Raw genomic sequence first — 20776 nt, 5'->3', positions numbered from 1 at the left:
TTTTAAGTATGTGTACATAGGTATATATTTCCTACATGCATAAAGATATTCACATCCAGGTTTTTCTATTAGGTTAAGCAACTGTCTGACTGCTAGCATGTCAAATTTGAAAGCTCTTGGAGCTTGTATTATTAATCTACATGAGTTTATATGTCTCAACTCCCATACGGCCAGGCTATATTTTGGTTCTTTTTTCCTTTGGGGGTGTATAACAATATCTATCTATTTAACAAGTTTTGCAGTAAAATATTTTTATACAAGAATCCATTTCATATATGGGAGACCTTAGAGATGAGGAAAAACATTCCTGTGTTTTGTTCTACCTCCGGTAGGGGTATCTCAACATTTTGGGGGCATTGTCACTAGGCTAATAGTATAGATCAAATAAATAACATCAATGGTGAAATGCAAACATGTCAAGTAATATTTTTCATAATATGTCACAATAATTTGCCTTAAAAAATTAAAGAGTAGGCACACAAATCAGCGACTCTTTTACTTTCGCTGCCAATGAAATACACTACCCATAAGCCATTGCAAAGCTCCCGGAAACCCTTTTCTTTCTTTCCGCCGTAGCTAAAGTCCCTCTTTGGATTACCTCGGCGGGTGAGTAAACATAATCTAAGTCCATCTTTAGGTTTGAACACGTTATCCTAGTAAAACAGCACCATACATTGGCATAAACATCTAGTGTGCGTATATTTAATAAAATGGACCATCGTTTGTTTTTGTTTAGCCTTTTGTATCACATTTTCGAACGAGGTGCTGACTCGAAGCGGCTTGCAACAATTAGCCCGAACATGGGGCTGCGTTGAGTAAAGCAGTCCTACCAACCAGTGCCCAGCGTTCTGGGTCCCGACATTATGTTGACCCTTGATGGTCGTTTTCGGACTGAAAGTCTGCAAATCGGCAGAGCAATATATCTTTGAACTAACATTATGACGCGCATTAGCTTAATGTAGCTAGTTAGCTATCCATGGGCCCATTCCCCTGTTGGCTAGAATCAAGAGGTTTATTTGTCACATTACATACCAGGGCATACAGTGAAATTGTGGGTACAGTGAATAGCTAGGTGGATATACATTTTCAGTACTATAAGTAACTATCTTAATTTTGTCGGCCGTACCAATAGGCACTCGTTTCATGGGCTCATTCAGGTTATTCTGTATCTGACGACCACCTAGTGTAAAGCTAAACTAGTATATGGCAAGCTAGCTAGAAGACATGACTCATGCATGCACGGTATGCTGTCACTTCCTAGTCCTACCAATGATCCTAAATGTGCGAATGTGCAGTAAGTCTTCCATCAACTATGTAATATCTTAACATTATCGTCTCTTCATCCCTTAGTCACAATGGTAGCCCTCAGACCCCTTACCAAGCCTAAGATTGTGAAGAAGCGGACGAAAAAGTTCATTCGCCATCAATCCGACCGATATGTCAAAATCGCGGTAAGTCTCTTGGAATAACGCACGATATTTTTGGCCGGCTTCATATCCCTCTGAAGGTGAACTACATTACTTAATGCCTACTGTCTTTCCTTATCTCCCAACAGAAAAGCTGGCGTAAGCCCAGAGGTATTGACAACAGGGTCCGCAGGCGGTTCAAGGGTCAGATGCTTATGCCCAACATCGGTTATGGCAGCAACAAGAAGACTAAGCACATGCTGCCAACTGGCTTCAGGAAGTTCCTGGTGCACAACATCAAGGAGCTTGAGGTCCTAATGATGAGCAACAAGTAAGTCCTGTTTACCTTTTTAAGACGTTGTTCCAACAAGATGACAGTAAGACACAATAGAGGCCTTGCATGGAATCTGTTTCTTCCAGCATGGCTGCCTGTAACTACTTTCAAAAGAGAATTCCTAATTTCTGTGCAGTGGTAGAGTAGGTAAAACACCAGAAAAGCACTTACTGTGAAGACCCAGTAATAAGACACTGAATTAGTATGTTTCTATTGATATATTTTTCATATCAACACGCGGTAACTTCTCTTCTGTTGCCATGTACAAAACAATGGTTGCTATGTTACAGGTAGCCACATTGTAAGACGGAACTATACAAACATTATGTGCAAGCCAAGGCCTCTATTATATCTATGCAGTGTGGGACAGTTACTAGCTGGTCTCCTCAACATAATAGTAATGCTTGGCTAGGCTGTGTGGCCAGACTGACCGCATTAGGATGGGGATGGGAGAAAGTATTGCAGGCCAGAAATCATGCCACAGGTGAGAAGCTCATTGTAAGGCCTTACATTACTTGGTGGTTGTCATTAGGGATGTCCCGATCCAATCCCGATCATGTGATTTTGAGTATCTGTCGATACCGATCTTTCACATTAGTAACCAATTTTACGTATTTGTCAGAAACTGGCGAAGCGGGACAAAGCCCCTCCGTTCACAATCCCCAGCAGCAGTAGCAACAACAAAAACAACAACCATTCTTAAATCATGACCACGTCAACTAGATTAGAATAATTTTTAATCGTAGTTCAGTTTCACAAAAAGAGACTGATGAAAAAACGAGTGTGCAATAACGTTACAGGTAAAGAACATAAAATGATATTGTGGTAAAGAAAGATTGCTAGCTAACGTTAGCTGGTTTATTAATAGCTAGCCTAAGTGCCTCACGCCAGTTAGCTTGTTAGCGAACGACACAAGCTTAGTTAGCTTGCAGAGTCATGAAAGATTCACTGCGAGGGCTCTTTTACGGCACAATTGTAACATGGTGTTATTCACCGGCACAGATGCAAAAATAAATCGTAATTTATATTCTCCTTTTTTCATTACAATTTACTCAAGCCTAGTAATGGACACAATATTTCGGACACTGGAAATGCATACACCGAGGTCCAGGGGAGGAGATTGGGCCATTTTACTCGCCAAATGCGAGTATTCTTAATGTTTGGCGAGTGATTCATGAAGAGCACTCGCCACACTTGCGACTCGAGTAGTAAACAAAACAAAAAATCATTCTGCTGATTTGCTCACTGGCACAAGCAGAACTCTGACTCCCCCTTTATGATTCCTCCCATTTGCGCCTCATAAGTAAGGGATAATGTATAGCTACGAGGTCATTGTCGCAAAATAATTGACCGACACGTTCTTTAAACGTAGTGAAGGTCAATTATTTTGCGACAATGACCAAGTATAGCTATACATTATCCCGCTTATTACATGGCTAACTTACTAACAATATACCTAATTCATTTTACACCGTCGACGAGACCAAATGGAGACGCAATTCTGTCGCTCCGCTGTCATCGCCGGCAGCTTCGCCAGCAGCCGGCAGGTGTGTCTGATTGGCTGCACTGATGCAGTGTCAGTGGGCTTGATTGCTACAGCTGCGCACAGCGGTCAATATTGCTCGGCAGAGGTCCGTTATCGAGTAATAACGGACCTCTAACGAGCGCTATTGACCAATCGCAATCAAGCATTTCGGCGAATGTTAAAACGCCATGTAATAATAATCCATAACCAATGACCATCATCGTTGCGCTCTAAGCTCCTCCAATGAACACTCGTTTTCTAGAAGATGCAGCCCATCTAGGGGAAGTGGACAGACCACTGCGTGCGGCCCTACAGACTCCTGTCACCGGCTTGACAACGTAGACAAACTTAGACAAAAACACTCAGTGGATGAAAATAATTGCATGTAGAGTTGTCTCTTTCGGATATCAGTGCGGTCTGACATGGGGGCGAACAACAGCACGCGACGTAATTTTTATAAACTAGTAAAAAAATCACTGAGCTAGCCTTGGCTAAAATGGCTGCTTCTGCATTTTCACGCAGGAGCGCTGTGTTTCCTGGCTGCTTTGTCACGTGCCTGGTGCGCCCAGCAATCAGCGCTCCTGTGTGAAAATGCGGAAGCAGCCATTTTAGCCAAGGCTAGCTCAGTGATTTTTTTTTACTCTTTTATAAAAATGATTTAAAATGTTTTATTAGCAACGCCAAGCTTTAAAACCCTGCCGCGTGTGTGTGAAACCCTAATGCAACGGTGGGTACCTTTTGAAATGTATCTGATATATTTTGGACCCACCGCTCGTCTTTAACCAGTGCTTGATGTGCACATTAACATGGCTAGTAACGTGGGAACCAGTGACTGCGTATTCAAGCAAGGCTTGCATCGCAGTCACGAAAGGGGCTACGGCTTTGCTTAAATGCAGCAGTGACATTTGATGATTACCGGGTTTCCCCCCATATCACCACTCGCCCATATGCCCTTCACAACGGTGATGTTGTCATACTTGTCATTCAGAATACACCTGCTGAACCCCTAGCGTTGACATGAGATTCGATTCCAATGTATTGTCATCATATCATACAGCACAAGTACAGTACAACCAGAATACGTTTGGCATCCGACCAGAGTGCAAATGTAACGAGTCAATAGGGCTGACCCCTATTAGTCAACTAATCGGTCGAAAGGAGCCGTAGTCTACTGCCAACCTCAAAAATATATATATATAAATTAAAAAAGGATTTTTTTTTTTATCTTTTCTAAAAGAAAACTGGCCTAGAAGCGTGGCTAACGCTAATGGCACGCATACCAGAGGCTAACTGCCTATGAAAACGGGCAGAGGCACTGAAAGAGCATTTCACCCATCTAATGAACACACTAGACTAGACAAATATCAAGATTTATCCATCAGTGGACCAATTGCATGCTTTTGCAGAGGACAAGAAGCCTTCAGTCGACTCCTTCAGACAAATAAGCACCCCCACAGCCCAAATGGAATGATAAAAAAAAAAAAAAAAGTACCGGTATACTTTTTTTTAAATTTATTTTTAGTCTGCTAATTTTGGCCAATCATAGTCTACTATCCAAATCCTTAGTCGGGGACAGCCCTACAAGTCAAGTTCAAGTTGTTTTATTTAGCTATTACATTTCAGTGAAATGCTTGGTTCTTTCACTGCCCAGCCCAACCCAGTCCAACCTAGACAGCCCAACTTTCCCTGCCCAGTCCAGCCCAGCATCTTTCACTGCCCAGTTCAGCCCAACCCAGTCCAGAATAGTTCCCTCTTTCATGTTAATATGTGATATCCTAATATTTTGAAGAGTAGAGACGGTGTGATTAATATATGTTTTATGCTAATATTGTAAAGAGTAGAGACACGGTGTGATTATTACTATGATTGAAAATCAATTTAGACTAGGGGTACACGATATGTAAGGGATAATGTATAGTTACGAGGTCATTGTCGCAAAATAATTGACCGACACGGAGTTTAAAATACCGAGCCGCTTCGGCGAGGTGTTTTAAACGTCAGTGAAGGTCAATTATTTTGCGACAATGACCGAGTATAGCTATACATTATCCCGCTTATTACATGGCTAACTTACTAACAATATACCTAATTCATTTTACATCGACTCGCAACACTGGTTCTGGCTGCGTTCTGGCTCCGCTCGTCGCTCCGCCCCCTGTCATCGCCGGCAGCAGAACACCGGCAGTGTCTAATTGCACTGAAACAGTGTGTGTCAGTGGGCTTGATTGCGAACAGCTGCGCACAGCGGTCATTATTGAAAAAACAGCGGTCAATATTGAAAAATAATGACCGCTGTCGGGGGGCTATTGACCAATCACAAGCAAGCATTTCGGCGAATGTGAAAACGCCATGCAATAAGTGACTGCGTATTCAACCAAGGGTTACATCACAGTCATGAAAGGGGCTAGATTTGCAGCAGCTTTAGCTGCTTGCGCGTCATTGTAGGCTTTTAACACAATAACACACCATCGTAGCGGTGGTGATGTTGCAGGTGACTTGTTAGGTTGGATGTATTATAAGTTGTTGCCCTTTTCCCTCCTCGTGGAACTTCTGCATTGCATTTGTTACAAATAGTAAGCGAACTTTTTCCCCCACACTACTGACGCCATCTTTGTTTACATCCATGCTGCTTCAGAAACGTATGTGGCCACGTCACAGCCAAGAAAGGGAGCGCTGGATTTGTGTAAAACGCCCTCTTCCTAAACCACACGCTATCAGTCGTACCACAGTACTGGCAAAATGGGAGGAGCCTACAGTAAAAACAAACGCCCTTCATCCCAATTCACCCACACCGCATTTTTTCCCCCCAAAAAATATATTATATTATCAGAGCTATCAATAACTATCGGGATGACATCATAATTGCTGAATCGACCCGATAATTATCGTGCATCCCTAATTTAGACGAAGACATACAAAGAAGTAATTATCACAATTAGCGATTTATTTATGGCCGGTAATCAGTTTGGCTGGTAAAAAAATCAGATACTCGCAAGTTGGCTGGTAAGCCAAAAAGTTAAGTTTCCGCCCCTGCCCAGGTCCCTAGATGTTCATGAAGAACATGCAAATTGACCTTGTAGAAGTGGAGCAATCTTCCGTTTACTTAGGCATGTACCTTTAGGCAAAATCTCTGAAAATAGGGCTACAGGTTAAACAAAAAAAAACTCTGCTTTAGGTCCCTAATCTAGCATACCATACCTGCAGTGTGAGAACCACTCATAGTTCACATGGGGGAGGGGTGACTAACCACAAGAATTTAACAGAATATTTCCTGTGAAGGAGGGGGTGCATAATACCCATATTACGAGAACTTTATTTTCTGTGAAATAAGGAGGGGGTGCATAATACCCACATTACAAGAACTCTTATTTTCTGTGAAATAAGGAGGGGGTTGCATAAAACCCACATTACGAGAACTTTATTTTCTGTGAAATAAGGAGGGGGTGCATACGGTAATACCCACATTACAAGAACTCTTATTTTCTGTGAAATAAGGAGGGGGTTGCATAAAACCCACATTACGAGAACTTTGTTTTCTGTGAAATAAGGAGGGGGTGCATACGGTAATACCCACATTACAAGAACTCTTATTTTCTGTGAAATAAGGAGGGGGTTGCCGTACACATCTTCAAGCCCCATTTTGTACATGAGCAGTAGTTAGAAATTAGGTCCCAGGTCCTTTATTTAATTATTTTTCTTCAGAAGGATGATCATAGGTGGGGTCTCTGTGCTCATGACGCCCGCCAGTCTTCAGAGGTCCTTAATGAAGTCTTCTGCCAGTTTTGCCTCAGTCGTTCAGGATGGCCATGTCCTTGACTTTCTTCTTGATGTCCTTGTTCATCAGGGCAGAAAGACGGCAGCCTGCTGCTCCACATAACACTCCAGTGTGTCATGTATGGCGGTCCAACTCATTGTGACAATCATATTAGGGGTGTAAATATTTGACCCCACTTCGATTCGATTACGATTCTTCAGGCAACGATTCAATGCATCATGAGATATCTTCATTTGACCTCAATGCGATTCGACCTTACGATCGATGCATGTGAGGAACAAATTGTAAAGCGCTTTGGATAAAAGGGATATATAAATGCACCATTTATTATTTCTTTACATTATCTGTGGTGATGTGTGGGTATTGTGCTGTTGCTCCTCCAGTTTCGATTGTCACTGCTGGTGTCAGTGCTTCAGAGAGATGGGTCACGTGTGTTGCTCTTGTGAAAGGTGTGTGTGGGGGGGGGGGGTTCTGCAAAACTGAGCTTTTTCTCTCACTCCGAAGTGATTTAGTAAGTTGACAGTCGAGGTTAGATAACTTTCAGTTGCCCTGGACGTCCATCCTTCTGTAGTAAGAGCTACGTAGGCTGTGTTGGACAATTCTTTGTGTCGGCAGGAGGGGATATTATACAGGGTTCCCACTCGTCCTGGAAATTCAGAGACTACGGTAGATTTCCAGTCATGGAACAATCTGACATTTGACTAACATAACTAAATATCCTGGAAAGAAATCCATTTTGTCCTGTAAATGTTTGATTTAGTTTTACGGCAATGTACAGCACAGTGCTACTTAGGGCTGGCCGATATGGCCTCTAAATGACATCGCAATATTTTTAGGCTGTCATGATTTATATCGCAATATTTTGACATTTCCTCTAAAGCAGGGGTTCTCAACCTTTCTGCTGCCAAGGCACCCCTCTGTTCAATAAAATATTCCAGGGCACTAGGGATGGGTACCGAATTCGGTACTTTTGAGGTACCGAACCGAAACACGTCGGTACTACCGAGTATCGAATCAAGTGAGAAACCAAAAAAAAAAAATTATTCATTTTTTTTTTTTTTTTTTTTTTACTTTTTTCTTTTCATGTCAACGTTCACACGCACAATATATGCTTACCTAGGATTTGACTTGATTCAACAACAAAGCAGTCTGAGCAATGACAAGCCGAAAACTGTCGAAATTGTAGTTATTTGAAGTTTGGATTTTTTTTTACGACTGAGGTAGGTAAATTACATTTCGACAGTTTTCGGCTTGTCATTGCTCCGACTGCTTTGTTGTTGAATCAAGTCAAATCCTAGGTAAGCATATATTGTGCGTGTGAACGTTGACATGAAAAGAAAAAAGTAAAAAAAAAAAAACTTAATTTTTTTTTTTATAAATTTATTTTTTTTATTTTTTATTTTTTAAAGTACCGAAAAAAGGTACCGTTGGGTACCGGTATCGATTCACAGGTACCGGTACCGGTATCGGTTCAAATGTGAAAGGTACCCATCCCTACAGGGCACCCCTACATACGATAAAGACTTTTCCGGTCCTGTCTTTTTTGCTACAATGATGACAAAAGTGCTTGCTTTCAAAATGTTTATTTAAGAAACCAGGAAACACATTTGTGTGTATATGCCTATATAATGCATTATTAACAGGTGTTTCAGGTCTAAATAGTACTGTTGACATTACACTGCTTGTAGTAGTAAATCGAATAGCATATTTCTTTAAATAAAATTATCACTAAAGTGCTATCTGTTGCAGCTGCACACTTTTCCATAAAAATTGCATATTTGGATAAGTGTGACCATTTCTCAAACTGAAAATCATGTATTTTTTTTTAAATACAGAAAATTATCACTAAAGTGCTATCTGTTGCAGCTGCACTGTTCTCCATAAAAATAGCATATTTGCATAAGTTTGACCATTTCTCAAACAGAAAATCATGTATTTTTTTTAAATACAGAAAAGGATCCCAAAGTTACCATTTCTCAAATATAAATAAATACAGAAAATAAGCACTCGTTCACTCAGTGGACATTTCTAGCTCAATGCGAGGTCTGCTGCTGCTGGCTAATAATACGGTCAATATGTGGGGAGATCTTTGACAAGGCAACACGCCATCCTCAAGGCTCAACTTTGCCCTATATTTTGTTTTCAGAGATGTCATGGATGAAAAGCCAGCTTCACACAGATGTGGTGCTGAATGGTATCAACACCTTAACTGCTGCATCATGAGATACTTGGTACTCAGCACCACACTCTGAAACTAGCTCTCCAGGTGGTATCAGATGAGATTTCAATGAGTTCTTCCAAGAGTTTGGATGGAGATGTGTCGGGAAGCTTTGTCTCAATGTTGTCTGTAAAGTTTTTTTTATCCAGAGTAACTTGGTGATCCTTTTCTGTGTTTTATTAAATAATGATTTTCAGATTTTGAGAAATGGTCACCGTCAAACTGATCCAAATATGTTATTTTCATGGAAAACAGTGCAGCTGCAACAGATAGCACTTTAGTGATAATTTTCTGTAATCTAAAAAGATTATTATTTTTTTTAATCTCAAGGCACCCCTGGTAGCTCTCTGCGGCACCCCTGTTGAGAGCACTTAGAAATGCTTGATTTAACCCTTTGATGCATACAGTCATGCCAACATGATGATTATAATGGTCCCTGCAACATATGTCTGCATTAAACCATGAAGATGCTTTCAAAAATATGCCTCTGCCGTTTCTGAATAAAACACGTAGGGCTAACGTTTAAACTCTCTAAACTCTTTCACTTCTCTCACGCTCTCGTATCCTCTTTCCCTGTTTTCTCCAAACCATAACAAACATGCGCGCTGCCTGTGACACCGTCTCCGTCTCTGGTTGTGTGCGTAAGTTGGGCGAGTGACTCTTTCTTTGAGGAAAGCGCTGCGCTAAGCAAGTCTCATCTCAGCCGCGGCATCTTACAAACTGACGCAACAACATATACTAGGCTTAGAATAACATCCAAATACAGGGTTTGTGCAAAACATCGTGGACAACACGTTTCAGAAGTGTATCGTTAATGCAACTGTACCCGATATTTATTTAATACAGTCATATCGCCCGCCCACCCCTAGTGCTACTTCCCTGTTAATTAAATGACTTATGTAATTGCAGTATTCTCTCTGAGCTGAGTGAGTGATTAATTTACACCACTTGTCGGCTGTGGCACGTGGTTTGAGACGCTTCCTGTCTTTTAAATATGTTTAGTTGATATGAGGGACCTGGAGGATAAACCAGTGTGTGGAGTGACTATTGTAACGTTACGTGACGAGTAAGTGTCACGTAGAACATGCTGGTCTTTGTTTGCTGACGGCTCATTATATATATATTAGGTCTGTCAAAATGAATGCTTTAATTTTGGAGATTAATTTAAATTATTTAAAGCATCTAGATTAATCTATGGAGTGAAAAATCCTCAATCTTAGCGCCGTGGATATAAGAGAGGTCTAGCTGAGTCAATGTTGATTTTGTTGAACCATGTATTTCACAGTAGAGAAACTGTATTCAAAGAAAGCTATTCAAATAGTTTATGAATCTAAATATACTTTGTGTTGATACATCAATTCCATGATTTTACTCAAGTAAATATCTGTTACAAGCTTCGGTCTTAAAGGGGAACTATTTTACTATTTCTTTCACTATTTGGGCACTTTTACACTTCCTGTGAGTTTATGGAACACCTCTGTAATTTTTTTTTTTAATTCATTGTTTTGTATTTCTAATCAAGTCCTCAAAAACAGCATTTTTCTACCTCAAGATCTTAAGCCGTTTTGAGCCTGGGCTCCAACCACAATGGTAAACCACTGCCTCGCCTGAACATTATCATGCAGCGGTGTCTCTGACATCACAAATCATCACATTTTCAGATGACTCAGTTCAGTGAGGGTGAATATTGTGAGAGGAATTGGAAGAATGCGCCAATATGAGAATTGGAGACATAGATCATATTAATATAAGTCCACATAGCTAGGAAACAATGCTAAACACTGAAAAAGGCCATTTATAAGATAGTTCCCCTTTAAGTAGAAAAATTCTATTTTGAATCTAGATTAATTACAGAAAATTGTGAGATTAATTCGTTCGTTTTTTTTAATCTATTGACGGCACTAATATATATTAGCAGTGTTGGTCACATCTAAACAAGAGGTTGTACAGTTTATCAGTGATGGGTTTAGCAGTCACCTATAATGGACATGAGACACTTCATCATGAACCCTGCATTGTTAAAAAAGCAGTCTATACTAGGCCTGCCGGTAAACTATATTTTTATTTTTAATTTGTGAGCAAGTGCCGTCCTTGATTGTCTTAGAAAAACTTGTGGAAAAGAGGAAATTAAATCCTGCAACCTCAATGACTACATAGGGCTGCATCTCTTTCACTCTAAATGCTTTAGTTATGGATTTTGCCCTGAATTAGCATATTGAGCCAAATGATGCAGGGAGGAGGAGTCTCTCTTTCCTACCCGGCTCTCTCCTCTTCACACTGTCAAAGGACACACAGGGAGATGTCTTTGCATAAGCTGTATGTGTTGCACAGTGGAAGTATTGCTTCTAGCATGAGGTTTTATCCACTATTTCTTTCCTATCATCGTCATAGTAACACTAAATCTGTTTAAGAGGGGTGTGGTACTAACTTTTCCCTTAAACGTTAATGTTTTTTAAGTTCAACTTGTATGCAAACAGTTGAATGTTTCTGACATTTTGGAGCGCTTCATTTTGTAAACGATGGATACATGCTGAACAAGGACACACGGATAGATGTGAAGGCATCTCTATCGTGAGTGAACGCCACTAGGGGGCAGAGTAGCTAAGTTTCAGTGAAGGAGTTGGTGACATTGCCAGTCATGGAAGTATCTTCGCATTCCAAACAGACTCCAAAATCACCTCCTCCAAATGTTGGTGCTTGTCCATCAATCGAACTAATTATGGCCAGAAATGACTTGGATTAAGTGTTGACTTGATATTTCGGTGTCAGTCTTGTCTTAACCCCCTCCCTCTCCTCCCTGCAGGACCTATTGTGCTGAGATCGCCCACAACGTGTCCTCCAAGAACAGGAAGCTGATCGTTGAGCGTGCGGCTCAGTTGGCCATCAAGATCACCAACCCCAACGCCAGGCTGCGCAGTGAGGAGAACGAGTAATCTGGCCATTTTGTTAAATAAAATGAGTCTTTAAAAATTTAACTTTGCTTGCAGTTTATTTATTGACTGTCCCGGCCGTGTCCGTCTACTCTTGTTTTGCTAAATACTGACTGTTGACAAATTTAAAGGGAATATACAACAGTGTCTTAGTAAGGTGTTGGGCATGCAATCTACAAGTCTCTGGAACTCTACTGGAGCAATGGAACAACATTCTTCCAAAAGATATTTCCTCATTTGGTGTTTTGATTTATGATTTTAGTATCCCCATTAGCTAGAACATCGCGTAACATATAAACAAGTGTTCAAATCGGAGAGTAACAATATCTCTCAAACATTACATACATTATTCTTAATCATATGGAATCCTACATAGTACATATATTAATATGCACTAAATTCACAAGCTGGAAACCATATACAATATTTGTTGATGGAGAGGATTGTCTAACATCGGTCCAAAATCTCCCATGGACCACCAACACTTGAGGTATTTTCAGCTCATGGTAGAGCGCGGGGTGATGCAATTAATGGAATTTTGACATAAGAGGTATCTAAGGCTGCAGGAGATATGATCCAATATTGGATCATTTCTCCCACAGCCGTAGATAAAACCTCTTACGTCAAAATGTACTTTTATACGCCCATCTCCTGAATCGCACTCGGCTGAGCTATAGTCACTTTTCTGCAAAATAAAATAGTCTGCAAAAGTGACTACAGCTCAGCTATTAACCCACATGTAATTTGTATATATCTTTACTATTAAAATGTATTTTGATCAGAATATCTGTACGATATAATTGAGTCCTGTTCCACTACAGTTCACATTGTATTCCTCAAACCATTCAGTGAGCCCTCGCCCCCTGTGGATGAGGGCACTGTCAACCTGGAGGAGACCACGCCCATTAGGATGGAAATATTCCTTGTGACTGAAGCTCCTGCCATCTGTGTCCCAACTGGTCGATGCTCAGTGTTTCTACACACTGCCACAGAGCCTGATGGGATGCTAACCGTTTCATGCAGTGCATCTGCATTCAGCGGAGGACACTGAATCCTCGTTAATCACAGCTCAATGAAATTATGTAGATAGAAAAATATCAAGCCTTATCTCCTTTCTATATCAATCCTTATCCTCTTTTCTCATTTACATAAATGGTGCATTTATATAGCAGCTTTTATCCATAGCGCTTCACAATTTTGTTACTCACATTCACCCATTCACACACCGACAGCAACTATGCAAAGTGCCAACCTGTTCATTGGGAGCAATTGGGGGTTAGGTGTCTTGCTCAATGACACTTGGATGCGCTGCCTGAGGAGCGGGAATCGAACTGGGAACCTTCCGATTACCAGACCGACTGCTCTACCTCCTGAGCCACTGTCGCCCCATCTCTCTCCCCCACATCATTTCATTGAGCCGTAATTAACAACACAAGGATTCAGTGTCCTCTGCTGACATCACAGGAGGAGATATTCAAACTCATTAAGTCTCAATAACTCAAATTAAATTAATTTGTGCAAAACTGCTTGTTACTGATATGTGAGATTATGTGCAAAATAAATCCGCTGTGTTTTGTGCCCCATAAGACTTAAATAAGAAGAAAGGCCTCCATCTCCCATAATGACTTCAGTAAATCAATAAGGATCACACCTCTTGACTGGGTTCATCTGCTCTGCGTCTTTCTTGGATGGATCAGGTGTTCCTCATGTGTTGTACTCTGTAATGGCAATTCCTGTTTATTCAGGAAAGGGGAAAAAGGTTAACCTGACATCTCAAACATTTATATCTTAAATACCAGCTAATATAAGTCTCCTATAATTATGCAATTGCATTATTAAATGGTTATCCGTTTATCTTTGCCCAGATATTTCTCAGATCACCTTTCAGCAGCAAGAGCCAGCTACCTAGGGAGGAAGTTTCCATTGCATCCTAGCAGACAAGCTGTGCCCTACATCCCTTAGCCCTCCTCCCATCTGTCCATGTAGAATTGGCACTGCCGGAGATGCAAAACCATAGGCTACATTTATTTAGCTCGTCAGCTTGTGCTTAGTGTTTGTGGGTGTGGGGAACTTATACAGTTATACAGGGATTTATATATATATATATAAAAAAAAAATGCATTATACTACGCTTGCATCTCTTCTGTTCTCTCCAAACGCATTTCTGCTGGGTTTCGAAGATGCGCCGGAGAGCTTTGGAAGCCCTCCAGATGGGAAGGTTGTGAAATCAACAGGACGTGGACACAGACTGCTAGGTTTCTGAGGGAAGGATACAGTGTTGTAAAGAAGAACCAGAGTTTCCTTTTGTCAGGAGCCACATCATGAATGTGTCGAGTAGGGTGGCGTTTGGAAAGGGGCGTCCCAACCCAAAGCTCCTCACCTTGGCCTTCTCTCAGACAGATGCGGCGAGGAGAGGAGGAAAGAGGAGGATGTTTACTTTCTCCCTCCGATGTCGCCTCGGCATCATCAGAGGGCGGACCAAAGGTAAAGCGCTGTACGTTTAACACTGCTTGTATTCTCATGCATTCTCAGGAAATGTCGTGCAATAATTATGGTGCAATGCCATGAACACACCTTTATCACCTGTTGTTTGCCTACCTAGATGTCTGAGATGATTATGATGATGTAATGGAATAGCCATGGTTTATAACACTGCAACCCAGATTTAAAATGAGATGTATTTTTATGAATCTCCTTGGGGAAAATGCAGGGGTCATAGCAGCACAGGGGAAGAAGGGAGGTACAGGCAGGGTCAGCCAGACAGGTGAGACATATTTATACTCTATTGATGATAATAACACAATGACAGGTGAGACTTTTTATACTCCATTGATAATAATAACACAATGACAGGTGAGATATTTCTATACTCTTGATGATAATAACAATGACAGTTGAGACATATGTTACTCTATTGATTTAAATAACAATGACAGGTGAGATATGTTACTCTATTGATAATAATAACACAATGACATTTGAGACATGCTACTCTATTGATTATAATAACACAATGACAGGTGAGACATTTCTATACTCTTGATAATAATAACACAATGACAGGTGAGACATGTTACTCTATTGATTATAGTAATAACACTGACAGGTGAGACTGTTAGAACTGTTTGACTCTTAACTACTGAACCTGCACACATGCACTTTGCACAAGGACTCACACATCACTCATTAATTTACTAGCACCTGGTCTCATTTCTATACTCATATTTTATATTTATTACAAATCCGCTTAATTTGTTTCCTTATACCAGGATAGACTAATACTCAGTATGGAGTATTGTAGTTAGTTAGAGTAGACTTAGTTAGCTATATATATTATTTACACATGGGGTTAACGTAGGATATAAACGATATGATACCAGGGGGAGGGGCTGTGTTATTATTATCAATAGAGTAAACGTACTGAATGTCTCACCTGTCATTGTGTTGTTATTATTATAAATGCACCCAAAATTCGATTCGCCTGTTCGAATCTAGCTCACAGCTCCGGCGTTGTCACCAGCTTGGCTGGCCGTTCACACTAATACAATTGGCTGTATTAGAGGGTGGGAAAGCTGGCGGGGTGGGTCCGGGTCGTTGTAAACAGCGACTCCTACAGTTCGGTCGGGGCGCCTGCTCAGCGCGGATAGGATGTAAGGGGGGTAGTGTGATCCTTCCACACGTTACACCCTCTCAGTGAGAGTCCGCGCTGCCAGGTGAAAAGAAGCGGTTGATTGGCTAGACGTGTGTCGGAGGAAGCACGTGATAGCCTCCACTCTCCCAGACCGACTGTGGGGGGTAAGTGCGCAGCGACCAGGAAGGGGATTGGGAATTGGCATAACGACTAACATTGGGATGGGAGAAAATCTGAGGAAAAAGGAGGGGGAAAAAGATCAAAAATAAAATAAATGCACCCAAAATGTACCATATTCAATGTACTTAAGTATTTAAAGTAAAAGTATGCATTCTACATGACGTTTGTGTATTCCAGTGCTTGGGAGCGTTCATTCCTCAACCCATTGACCTCTAAAGGTTATGTTAAAGTGGTATGTGGTCCAGTTATGCTGCTCTGATTAAAGGTTATGTTAAAGTGGGATGTGGTCCAGTTATGCTGCTCTGATTAAAGGTTATGTTAAAGTGGGATGTGGTCCAGTTATGCTGCTCTGATTAAAGGTTATGTTAAAGTGGGATGTGGTCCAGTTATGCTGCTCTGATTAAAGGTTATGTTAAAGTTGTATGTGGTCCAGTTATGCTGCTCTGATTAAAGGTTATGTTAAAGTGGGATGTGGTCCAGTTGTGCTGCTCTAATTAAAGGTTATGTTAAAGTGGGATGTGGTCCAGTTATGCTGCTCTGATTAAAGGTTATGTTAAAGTGGGATGTGGTCCAGTTATGCTGCTCTGATTAAAGGTTATGTTAAAGTGGTATGTGGTCCAGTTATGCTGCTCTGATTAAAGGTTATGTTAAAGTGGTATGTGGTCCAGTTATGCTGCTCTGATTAAAGGTTATGTTAAAGTGGTATGTGGTCCAGTTATGCTGCTCTGATTGAAGGTTATGTTAAAGTGGGATGTGGTCCAGTTATGCTGCTCTGATTAAAGGTTATGTTAAAGTGGGATGTGGTCCAGTTATGCTGCTCTGATTAAAGGTTATGTTAAAGTGGGATGTGGTCCAGTTATGCTGCTCTGATTAAAGGTTATGTTAAAGTGGGATGTGGTCCAGTTATGCTGCTCTGATTAAAGGTTATGTTAAAGTTGTATGTGGTCCAGTTATGCTGCTCTGATTAAAGGTTATGTTAAAGTGGGATGTGGTCCAGTTATGCTGCTCTGATTAAAGCTTATATTAAAGTTGTATGTGGTCCAGTTATGCTGCTCTGATTAAAGGTTATGTTAAAGTGGTATGTGGTCCAGTTATGCTGCTCTGATTAAAGGTTATGTTAAAGTGGTATGTTGTCCAGTTATGCTGCTCTGATTAAAGGTTATGTTAAAGTGGGATGTGGTCCAGTTATGCTGCTCTGATTAAAGGTTATGTTAAAGTGGGATGTGGTCCAGTTATGCTGCTCTGATTAAAGGTTATGTTAAAGTGGGATGTGGTCCAGTTATGCTGCTCTGATTAAAGGTTATGTTAAAGTGGGATGTGGTCCAGTTATGCTGCTCTGATTAAAGGTTATATTAAAGTTGTATGTGGTCCAGTTATGCTGCTCTGATTAAAGCTTATATTAAAGTTGTATTTGGTCCAGTTATGCTGCTCTGATTAAAGGTTATGTTAAAGTGGTATGTGGTCCAGTTATGCTGCTCTGATTAAAGGTTATGTTAAAGTGGTATGTGGTCCAGTTATGCTGCTCTGATTAAAGCTTATGTTAAAGTGGTATGTGGTCCAGTTATGCTGCTCTGAGTAAAGCTTATGTTAACCCTCATGTTGTGTTAGGAATTGGCACCACTGACCGTTGTTAGCGGGTCAATGTTGACCCGGGGTCTAACTCAGTCCTGACCACTAAAAAGAAAGGAGTATCACTCAATATAGTTAATACTACATCCTAACTAACATTATATGCATTCATAACCATATAATCCCATTGTAATTTGATTTTATGGCCCCCGAGACACATCATGTCCGTTATTTGTGGATGTGGTCCAGTTATGCTGCTCTGATTAAAGGTTATGTTAAAGTGGGATGTGGTCCAGTTATGCTGCTCTGATTAAAGGTTATGTTAAAGTGGGATGTGGTCCAGTTATGCTGCTCTGATTAAAGGTTATGTTAAAGTGGGATGTGGTCCAGTTATGCTGCTATGATTAAAGGTTATGTTAAAGTGGGATGTGGTCCAGTTATGCTGCTCTGATTAAAGGTTATGTTAAAGTTGTATGTGGTCCAGTTATGCTGCTCTGATTAAAGGTTATGTTAAAGTGGTATGTGGTCCAGTTATGCTGCTCTGATTAAAGGTTATGTTAAAGTGGGATGTGGTCCAGTTATGCTGCTCTGATTACATCCTCTTGAAGTCGACAGACTTCAACTGTGAACGTATATAATCTTCATACATTTTTGCCATGTTTTCTATTCATATTTTTCTTCAAAGTAACTAGTAACTGATGGGTTCAGATAAATGCAATGGAGTAAAAGTATAAAGTTCCCGGGGCGCCCAAGTGGCAAACCATGTAACGCGCTACGTCGCGAAACGGCCGACCCGGGTTCGATTCCCAGACCCGGCGTCCTTTGCCGAATGTCTCCCCCCCCCCGCTCTGTCTCCTGTTCTTCCCCTCTCTCTCTCTCTCTACCGGACTGCCCGGTAGCAAAAACAATAAAAATCTACAAAAACGTGGCGTAGTGGGCAAGGCGCTCGCCACGAATGACGGAGACGCTGGGCTTGCCTGTTCGAGCCCAGCGCTCCACATTGCTTTCAGTTTAGCTGGTCGTTCATACTAATACACATTGGCCGTATTAGGGGATGGGAAACTGATGGGTGGGGATCAGGCGTTGTGGACAGCGACTCCTACAGGTCGGTTGGTGCGCCTGCGCAGTAGAATCAGGAAGTGTCGGGGGCAGCGTGAGCCTCCCACGCGTTACTCCTCGCCACTGAGAGATCGAGCTGCGCAGGTGAAAAGATGCGACTGCTGTTACCTCAAGTACCGGAGGGGAATTGTGCTATGTATGACTTAGTCCACATTGCAGCCGGCTTGTGGGAGGCAAGAAACAGCGTTCGTGACAGGGGAGGGTTGAATTGGATGATACGAAATTGGGATGGGAGAAAAAATATAGAAATGGGAGAAAAAGTGGATAAAAAAAAAAAAAAATCTACAAAAACATAAAAAATTAAAATAAAAAAAAGTATAATGTTCCCTAAAATGAAAATACTCACGTATTACAAGTAGCTCGAAATTAAGATAAGATAAGATCATATATTTCTTGGGAAAATTCATGCATCATATCAGCATGGGGGGGTACATGGGGGTAGAAAGACATAAATATCGGCAATACAATTATAGTACAGATAAAAATAAGCAGTGTAAACAATATAGTTAACTCTGAATATAAGCATAATGAGCAAGTAGGCAGTGTAATCAAACGTGCAGATGAGGGTCTGTATGCCCTATCAGTTATACAACACATAACTAAATATGTTACAAAATTGTACTTAAGTACAGTGCTCGAGTAAAAATACTTAGTTACTTTCCACCACTGTTATTGACTCACATGTCCTCTGTGTGGATGACACAGTCACAGGCGCTTTTCACATCATGCAACAGAACAGATGTGTGCATGTATGTGTGTGTGGAGTTGCCCAGTATTCCCTGGATAAAAAACCTACTAACTTGCTGTAATATTTGCGTTATTGTACCCAAGTCAGGATCAGAGAATAAAGATGTTTAGAGTGATGATGGAGTAAGGCTACCCTGCCTGACACAGGCATGTTTAATGGAGCACTTACCTGACTTTTCATTGACCTTTGACCTACCTTGAAGGAGAAGACTGAGACTCATACTAACCCTGTCTTCTATAGAATTCTAAGGGTTATAACAACCTCTGTCGTTTTTGCTTGTCGTTTTGAGACTTTTGCGTGCAACTGGACATAATGACCATTAGATGGCAGTGTGGTCAGTTTCATGCCCAAGGCCTTATTGTGCCATTAATGCTTACTGCTTTCACAATCATGATCAAAGAGAAAGAAAAAACACATGTTGTCATAATGCCATGTCACAAAAAAGAATGAATCGTTCTCTATTGGTAAATGGATTGCATTTATATAACAGCTCTTATCCAAAGTGCTTTACAATGTATGCCTCACATTCACCCATTCACTCACACACTCACACACCGACGGTGGAGGCCACCATGCAAGGTGCCAACCTGCTCATCAGGAGCAGTTAGGGGTTAAGTGTCTTGCTCAAGGACACGTGCTGCCCGGGAGGAGTGTCCTTGACATCTCCTTAGCAAATGATCTCAATACCTTCTATGCGAGGTTTGAGGCTGGTAATAACATGGGGGTGGGGGTCTGCTGATGGAGACTCAGTGTTCAGGGTAACAGAGCATGAGGTGAGGTGGACCTTTAAAAAAGTGAATATCAGGAAGGCAGCAGGACCGGACGGCATCCCCGGCCGCGTCCTAAGAGTCTGTGCCGACCAACTGGCCCCGGTATTCACTGACATATTTAACCTGTCCTTAGAACAGGCTGTCATCCCCACCTGCCTGAAGAAGTCCACTATCATCCCTGTACCTAAAAAATCCAAGCCTGCTTGCCTCAACGACTACCGCCCTGTAGCTCTCACCTCCATAGCCATGAAGTGCTTTGAGAAGCTAGTAAAGGGCTACATCTGCTCCTCCCTCCCCATCAACCTGGACCCCCTGCAATTTGCATACCGCCAGGTCCACGGAGGACGCCATAGCCCATGTGCTGCACACAGCAGCATCACACCTGGACAAGAGGAATGATAAAGGATTGCACTACAACTTGACTTGACTTGAGGAAGGGGAACTATGTGAGAATGCTATTCATCGACTACAGCTCGGCATTCAATACCATAGTCCCCTCCAAACTCATAGCCAAGCTCAGGGACCTGGGCTTGAACTATGACCTCTGCCAGTGGGTCTTGGACTTCCTGAC

At 41.4% G+C, this 20776-nt stretch overlaps 2 protein-coding genes across 2 annotated transcripts in view; both read left to right on the top strand.

The window, feature by feature from the left end:
* Window positions 1-547: 547 nt before the first annotated feature.
* rpl32 (ribosomal protein L32) lies at window positions 548-12233 on the top strand. The gene is made up of 4 exons (XM_084333134.1): window positions 548-606; window positions 1351-1451; window positions 1556-1737; window positions 12062-12233. The coding sequence occupies exons 2-4, from the start codon at window positions 1356-1358 to the stop codon at window positions 12189-12191; spliced, it is 408 nt and encodes a 135-aa protein (XP_084189260.1). The 5' UTR covers window positions 548-606; window positions 1351-1355; the 3' UTR covers window positions 12192-12233.
* Window positions 12234-14509: 2276 nt separating this feature from the next.
* The window catches only part of grip2a (glutamate receptor interacting protein 2a), a gene marked incomplete at both ends in the record, with an annotated part of 104738 nt that continues 98471 nt past the window's right edge, over window positions 14510-20776 (top strand). The window contains 1 exon segment of the mRNA XM_084333531.1: window positions 14510-14672. Within this exon segment, the coding sequence (XP_084189657.1) occupies window positions 14510-14672 (163 nt within the window).

Source organism: Notolepis coatsorum, assembly GCF_963971535.1.
Source record: "Notolepis coatsorum genome assembly, chromosome: 17".
In the NCBI taxonomy this organism is placed as follows: Eukaryota; Metazoa; Chordata; class Actinopteri; order Aulopiformes; family Paralepididae; genus Notolepis; species Notolepis coatsorum.
This window is presented reverse-complemented; position numbering and strand designations above follow the sequence as displayed.

Excerpts from the sequence above, each read along its gene's own strand:
- rpl32 (XM_084333134.1), top strand. The coding sequence starts at position 1,356 with ATGGTAGCCCTCAGACCCCTTACCAAGCCTAAGATTGTGAAGAAGCGG. Across the intron at positions 1,452-1,555 it reads ACCGATATGTCAAAATCGCG|AAAAGCTGGCGTAAGCCCAG; the intron begins GTAAGTCTCTTG and ends ATCTCCCAACAG. Across the intron at positions 1,738-12,061 it reads GTCCTAATGATGAGCAACAA|GACCTATTGTGCTGAGATCG; the intron begins GTAAGTCCTGTT and ends TCCTCCCTGCAG.